Source organism: Platichthys flesus, chromosome 17 (assembly GCF_949316205.1).
Source record: "Platichthys flesus chromosome 17, fPlaFle2.1, whole genome shotgun sequence".
NCBI classification, from domain to species: Eukaryota; Metazoa; Chordata; class Actinopteri; order Pleuronectiformes; family Pleuronectidae; genus Platichthys; species Platichthys flesus.
In genome coordinates, this window is record NC_084961.1 from 20,545,499 (window position 1) to 20,553,658 (window position 8,160).

Genomic DNA, 8,160 nt, shown 5'->3' on the forward strand with positions numbered 1-8,160 from the left:
GCCCTATGAGACGAATTGTGATTTGTGAATATGGGCTATACAAATACAATTTGATTGATTGATGATTGACCTTCAGGTCGCTTGGAGCTTGTTGAGCTGCCTCTCCATGTTTAATTTTGACTAGGGACAGAAAGCAGAACCTGTTCCAGACGACCTGAGGGGTCTGGATCGCTTTGACAGACAGTGAGCCAGTGTCAACATCTCACCACTGGAGTGATATGATCCACTTTATTGGTGTGAGTGAGGACTTGATCATTTTGAATGACCTGGAGCTTTCTCATTGTTTTTTTTTGGAGAGACCTGTGAACACGCCATTAAGATAAATGCATGAATACGTTTTTCTAAATCCTGCTGAGATTTTAGTCCTTTAACATAGAACAGAAAAGGACCTAAATGTTGCTGTGTTGCCTCTTACCGCTGGTGAATAAAGTACTGTGTTCATGTGCAAACCTGGATGTAGACACTGTATAAATAGCCATTAATGACATACACTGAAGTTTGCATCTGTATTGAGTCAGACTGTATCCAACTTTGAAAACTAGCTTCAATTAGCATCAGCATAAATATGTGATGGTCAGGAGTGTCTGTGCCTAAATCAGCTGCCATCTGTGCTCAACAAAGAATCAGGATTTGCCTCAATAATAAGCTTTTTCCTTCAAAATGTTTCACTTCTCCTTACTAGTGACCCCCAGTTTTCTTCAGTTCATATATTGTATATTCCTGAATACAACTCACCTGTCATGCAACCGTTGTAGGTCAGTTGGATCCACCATGTTATTCCCTTGGCATTTAATGTAATCCTGCAGTGCCTCTTGATGTATAATACATCTTTAGATCAGTAATCACTGTGTCTCCTCTGATTAAAAACCTTCACTGCATACATTTCACTTTCCTGTCGCGTGGGAGTCTGATCCACTGTCTGTGGTTATGCATCTTTTGGTTCTTGTACAGACATGTAGACAAGCACATATTTTTTTTTTTACACTGCATCCTGAAATCTTTAACAATCAAAACTACAATTTTCATATACTTACCCAAGACATTACTCTGTGTGGAGATGGATTTAATCGTTTTCAGCGTACTGTATGTTTTGGTCTTCTGACCTTATCCCTGGAATATATCAAAATCCATTCTTAATCTCATGATAAATACATAATGCTGACCATAGTTCAGAATTATGTTTCCATTCACTTGCACAGATGTGTACAGGGAGGAAATTTGAATATAACTAAATTCTTGAGTTTGACGCAGTCACGTACACATTTCATTTCGCTTTGCCATGTTTTACTCGAGAAGCATCAAATAAATCAGTCAAGAGACATAAACCTTCTGTTATTTACATATGAAGACCTGGAAAAGTTGTTTTATATAAGTAATTTGAATAATCTGAAAGATGATAGAATCACATTACATTATTTGTTTTGGGCTTTAATAAGAGATCAATCTCACAATTTACTTCTGTTAAACAGATAAAAACATATGTGAGGTCAACTGATTGTGTACAGGTATCAAAGTCAATAAATGGTAATTTTTTGGTTTTGTTTACATTCATGTTGTTTAATTTCATAATACATGTTTTGTATCTGTCCTAATATCTTAGGACTTTTACCATAACACGTTATCCTTTGGATTCAGTGTCCAGAACCATAAATAAATCACAAGTATTTATTGTAACTCAGGAATGTGTGTACACACTGCATTTGCACTGGTTTATACACTTTAATGAGATCTATTACCAATGCAAATTTGCTCTGTGTCCTTAAGAAAATAATTCATAGAGTCAACATTTCATTAGCCAAAGGAAATAAAACACCCGGGGAGGGTTAAGTCCAGAGAAGTGTTTCAGCTGTAAATGGGCTCTGGTAGGCTGGATGTCACATGTTCCTGTTCAACAGAGAGTTCAGCTGACTGCCAATGACACTCGATCAGAGCGTCATACAGCTCCTCACTGTGCTCCATGAACTTCCTGTTGGCCTCCACCACATCAAGCCCTGGACTGGGATCTGCAACACAGGTGGATAGATGGTTACGAAGTGCAAAGGTTTGGCCAACCCTGCTTGTTTTTTGTTAGATTGTTGAAGCCTTGAAATTATGGATTGATGATATATATATGTATATATATAAATAAAACAGTGAGGAATGGTCATGGGACTTGACAGACAACACAATCAGAAAACTAACAGATATATATGTAAATAATAGACAAACAGAAATCATTAGCAGCCAATCCCAATACCAACCTTCAAGTCCATCATCCTCCTCAACAGCTTCACTCTCCTAAAAAAAATGAATGAATAAATAATGTTAGAATGACTCATGTCTGTTATTGATGACTAATGACCATGTGTGTCAACACAGAGAGAGCTCACCTGTGGTGGAGGATATTGTGTGTAATCATACTGCTGCTGATAGTTGTAACCATACCCTCCTCCAGTCTGATCATAGCCCCAGGGGGAGTAATAGCCATTGTATGGCTGCTGCTGGTACTGGCTGTACTGGTCATAGTTGTTTCTGTAACTTGAGGTCGACTGCCATGATTTGTCTGAGTGTTGATTCGGCTGCTGCTGCTGTCGGTTCCTTAAACTCACAGAGGAGCAAGAGACACACAGATGAACTCCACCAAATAATTCTGCTTGTGCTCCAGGCACAGACTAATCCACTGGCTTGAAAAAAAAAGTAGGGAAGACTTGCAGAAGAACTCACTTGTTAGCAGCCAGGCTCAGTCTCAGAGGTTTACTACCCAGTCCCATAGCACCCTGACACTCCTCTAACGCCCGCTTCTGCAGCCGCTCATCGGGGAACTGAACAAAGCCACAGCCCCTACATGGACATAGACACAGGGTTATTACAGAGCTCCCCTGAAAACAACCAAATCTTCAGTTGACCTCCAAAGAACATTATCTTACAGTATTACAAATGCTGCTATGACTCACACTAAGAAATCACATTAAGAAATAATATTTCAGTGGCCAGTCATCTGTAGAGCTGGAGCACAGAGCCTGAAGACACAAAGCTGCCCAAAAGCTTCCAGTCTGGACAGGATCTGCACCAATTACATCCAACAATATATAGTATAATATAAAATAGGGGTGCATGATATATATCATCAGCGCAATATCAATGTGCGCGGAAGATGTATCGCAAAAGACTGCAAAAATAAATATGATCCGTGCGCCAAATATTTACGCTCGGCAGAGGATGGAGCCCTGTGGCCCTAGATCAGGGGTAGGCAACCTTTACTATCGAAAGAGCCATTTCGCCCCCTCTTCCCCCAAATTAAATCTGTCTGGAGCCGCACAACATATTTTATAACACAGGTTATAAAGTTATATATATATATATATATAGTTATACAATATATAGAAAAACTATAGTTTGTTTTGGAAACACTTGCATCAAGCATGCCAAAATGAATTTTTGAAGTGATCAACAATAATGGTGGAGCTACTCATAACTGAGTCAGTTTTTGACACTTTAATTTCTGTTTTAGGAGTTTTTTTTTTTTTTTTTAGCTGTGGTCTTAAACTTTTGATCAGCTGATGAACTATGGAGGACCATACATGACATAAGTAAAAATAAATAAATAAATAAATGTATAAATAAATACAGAAATAAATAAATAAATGAATAAATAAAAATGGAAATAAATAAATAAATACAGAAATAAATAAATAAATATGTTAATACCAAAAGAAATGTCAAAAGAAATGTCTTAAATATATTTTAACATTTATTTTTTCCCTGATACATTTCCTTTGCATTTGCAGTGTCCTTATGCTAATGAGAAAGGCGGGCCTAGCCGCAGTCTCATGCAGGATTGGTCACAGGAGTGTAATGATCCAGCCCTACTACTTCTGCCTTTCAATGCTGGTGTCCAGTAGCTGTTTGGGACGTTGAGCCAGTTCACACTTAAAATGAACTAGTTCAAGTTCAGAGGGTTAGTTAAGGTTATTTTTTATTGGGATGATTTAGCTGTCAGTAGTCCTGACTGTGAGCGTCACGTCTCGTGTTGTACTGAGCACAAGGAGCGAGCCGAGAGGAGGAGGAGGAAACAGAAACTCCAGCTCGGTACAAACCACCTGCCGCCTCTGCTCTGAACATGAAGCCGCTGATCTCTGAGCAGATGTGACCAGAGAAGCTCTGTGTTTTCACTTTTTCCACTGTTCCAGAGTCACTAACTGGCTGCTTCACGGTGAAGAGCTCAATCTCAGTCACTGCCCGTGTCTCTGAGCGAGTGTGTGGCGGAGCGCAGGGGCTGTGTGTGTGTAGCTCAGTTGACCAATCCTGCTCGAGACTGAGGTTAGGCCCGCCTTTCTCATTAGCATAAGGACACTGAAATGTGGAAATAAATAAATGTGGAAATAAATAAAAGTTGCAATAAAAGTGGAAATAAATAAATAAATGTGGAAATAAGTTTAAGACATTGATTTATTTAATTCTGCATTTATTTCCATATTTATTTATTTATTTCCACATTTATTCCAACTTTTATTTTTCGATTTCAGTGTCCTTATGCTAATGAGAAAGGCGGGCCTAACCTCAGTCTCCAGCAGGATTGGTCAACTGAGCTACACACACACAGCCCCTGCGCTCTGCCACACACTCGCTCAGAGACACGGGCAGTGACTGAGATTGAGCTCTTCACCGTGAAGCAGGCAGTTAGTGACTCTGTGGAACAGTGGAAACAGTGGAAACACAGAGCTTCTCTGGTCACATCTGCTCAGAGATCAGCGGCTTCATGTTCAGAGCAGAGGCGGCAGGTGGTTTGTACCGAGCTGGAGTTTCTGTTTCCTCCTCCTCCTCTCGGCTCGCTCCTTGTGCTCAGTACAACACGAGACGTGACGCTCACAGTCAGGACTACTGACAGCTAAATCATCCCAATAAAAAATAACCTTAACTAACCCTCTGAACTTGAACTAGTTCATTTTAAGTGTGAACTGGCTCAACGTCCCAAACAGCTACTGGACACCAGCATTGAAAGGCAGAAGTAGTAGGGCTGGATCATTACACTCCTGTGACCAATCCTGCATGAGACTGCGGCTAGGCCCGCCTTTCTCATTAGCATAAGGACACTGCAAATGCAAAGGAAATGTATCAGGGAAAAAATAAATGTTAAAATATATTTAAGACATTTCTTTTGACATTTCTTTTGGTATTAACATATTTATTTATTTATTTCTGTATTTATTTATTTATTTCCATTTTTATTTATTCATTTATTTATTTATTTCTGTATTTATTTATACATTTATTTATTTATTTATTTTTACTTATGTCATGTATGGTCCTCCATAATGAACAGCCTATTTGAGTTAAATTGTTGTTTTCAATAAATTGCCTGCTCACAACTTTTGGTCTCTTGTTCCCTTTTCTTCTTTTTGCATTTTGAAGCTCTACTTAGAACCTTCCTAAGATCCAACAGTGCAAAATGCAAATTCATGCAATTTTTTAACTGGTCTTAAGATTTTGATCAGGAGTGTATGTGTAAAATTAAATGTTGTATTTAAGAGGGCAGAGACTTCAAAGAGATTCCATTATGTAGAAGACACTGCCAAAAATGTCAAGAGAGCTGTTGCTAATAAGGCCCAATGCCATTACCGATGTGCTCAAAACGAATACACGTGTTCTACGGTCTCCAGTGTGGAGATTTCTGTGTAGTTATGAACGCAGAGAATCTCCTGCTATGATCATGTTTGAAATGCAAACTCCTGACAAAGTCCAGACCCAATTGCACAGACATCCAGCAGAGCTCCCGTCTGAAACCAGCTTTAGCAGGGTCCAGAATACTATTAAAGAGAAACCCAAAAGTTCTAAAACGATGAGCCTGAAAAACTATTAACAGGAAGAAACCTATAACAGAACCAGACTCAATGTGGATGGCCGTCTGCCTGGACTGGTGGGTGTGAGCAGAGAAAAATGGGGAGAGAGAAGAGGTGGGAGGAAAGAGAGAGGGGACATTTTGACATCATGACATGTTAATACTCACTTGGAGTTACCCATGCTGTCCAGCACTACTTTCCCACCCCTGCAGGTAGGGTAGCGGTTGTAAAAGAACTCATAAAGCATCCCATCATCCACCTCGGGAGTTAGATCTCCCACGAACAGAGAATACAGCTGACTGACAAGAGAACAAACACAGGCTTAAATTACAGTCAACAATAATCATTACTTTCATTTAAATGGCACCTTTCAAAACAAAGACATAACGTGATTTACAGATGAAAAATTAAAGAAAAATATCAGCTTGAAAGCTAAGGAGTAGTGTGAATACCAGGAATAAATGTGGCTTAAGTGGTGGTTTTTTTTTTACATATTAGTGTGGACGTAGCCTTAATTGACGTTGAAACTCTATTTGGACTCACCCGCTGTCTTGTTTCCCAAAGTTGGCTCTGTTTAACTTGAATCTTGTTGGCTGTAAGAGAGAGAGAGAGAAAGAGAGAGAAACAGAGAGAGAGAGAAAGAGAGCGAGAGAGGTAAGTTCCCATAAGTTTCTCCATCAACCAGGGTAAGAAAAATAACAGATACTGTGGATGAAAACTGCTCTTCATACCGGATTGGCTCCTGGTAAAGCTTTTCCATTGATTTTGCGGAGACACCTCTCAGCTGTGGCCTCATCTGTCATCTCCACAAAACAGTATCCTAGGGCACCCCTGGATGACAAACCACTTAAAAATCAGAATAAAATAACTGTAAAATGGACAGCTGCTTGTAGATAAATTCTCACCCCGTCATCTTGTTTCGTAAGATCCGCACATTGACCACCTGCTCCCCCATCGTAGAAAAGGCTCTGATGATAAACTTCTCATCCATGTAGGAGTCCAGCTACAGCGCAACAAAAAAAAAACATAATGAAACCAAGAGCTAAACGATCAGTCAGTCAAGACAGAGGTTAGCAGAGAACTGATCGAAACATCACTGTTGGAGATAATTTTCACATGTGGGAAATCAATTTTATATAGTAACAATCTAAGGTATAAGGATGATATCCATTAAAAATAGATGTTGGACTATCGAAACAGTTTTCACAAATCTAACAGGGCTCTGAAACAGTCTTGAGGTTTGTCCAAGCTGTTCTTGTCCAGGTTTAACACATCTTAATATAATGATGTTTGGTTTTCACCTGGATAGAGAAAAAGGAGTAAAATCACACTTTTCCCAGGTTTCACATACAATAAATATAATACAGATCTAATTAATCTTGTTGACTGATACAAACCCAGAGAGGATTGGACACAAGCGATTTTCCAATGTTTTACTGAAAGTTTTCTATGAACTAACTCTGGTGTAGGTGCTGATAGACTTTAGCACATCCTACCCTGGAGGACAAGCTCTCCTTCCGCATAGGAGGAGGTGAACTTAGGAAGTTTGCTTTACATATTACTTCACTATTGTGTTTACCAAACAAGCAGGATTAACCAGTAAGACACTGTATACTGAGAAACACGACGATGCGTATCTGCTAAAGGAACAACGCGCAGGGCTAATGCGTTCGCAGCTACCAAGGCATTAAACATTAAACGAAATATCGAAACAAAATTTGGTGAACAACTCACGTTCCCCATCCATAACGTGCTCATGGTGCTGGCGAAAATGTAACACAACGTGAATTTAAAGTGAACCTTAGACTGTGATTCACGCTGAAACCTCTACGATGCTCATAATAATGCTAGCTAACCAAAAGCGTGATGCTATACCAACACTTCTTCTTCGGGTTAGCGCGAATGGGCGCTTCTTCTTCTGCTTATTTACAGTTTTATGAACGGTGGCAAACAACGTTTTTGCGCATTACCGCCACCAGCTGGTACGGAGTTTGTATATTTATTCAATTAGATTGCACAATTATCTAAATTATATTTGTTATTCTAAGATAATGAGACAGTATTCGATAACTTTATTATTTTTTGAGTTGTTTTGAAGGATATCTCGTAAATCAAAACTTACTAAAATCTTGCCAAGGTTTACAATTAGCTGCATTCTTTCTTGCTCATACCACAATAATCACATTTAAACCTCTGCTTTACTGAAGCATTGAGACCTTTACACTCTAGGAAATATGACAACCTTGCTGTTACCATTCACTCTATGGTGTTGCATAAATGGGAAGTTAAGGCAATCAAGGTCTCTTCAAATAGGAAGAAATACTACAGTATTGTCTCCAAA

At 39.1% G+C, this 8,160-nt stretch overlaps 1 protein-coding gene across 3 annotated transcripts; it reads right to left on the reverse strand.

Moving 5' to 3' along the window:
• Positions 1-1,412: 1,412 nt before the first annotated feature.
• On the reverse strand, positions 1,413-7,727 carry LOC133972669 (tRNA selenocysteine 1-associated protein 1-like). 3 transcript variants are annotated; one of them, XM_062410236.1, is made up of 9 exons: positions 7,554-7,727; positions 6,725-6,822; positions 6,551-6,650; positions 6,363-6,412; positions 5,987-6,118; positions 2,704-2,820; positions 2,370-2,583; positions 2,241-2,277; positions 1,413-2,003 (listed from the first exon to the last, which is right to left on the reverse strand). In XM_062410236.1, the coding sequence occupies exons 1-9, from the start codon at positions 7,575-7,577 to the stop codon at positions 1,843-1,845; spliced, it is 933 nt and encodes a 310-aa protein (XP_062266220.1). In that variant the 5' UTR covers positions 7,578-7,727; the 3' UTR covers positions 1,413-1,842. The 3 variants fall into 3 exon arrangements, with proteins under 3 accessions (XP_062266220.1, XP_062266218.1, XP_062266219.1); XM_062410234.1 differs by having other exon boundaries at positions 6,551-6,665; XM_062410235.1 differs by having other exon boundaries at positions 2,370-2,577; positions 6,551-6,665; positions 7,554-7,726.
• Positions 7,728-8,160: the final 433 nt, after the last annotated feature.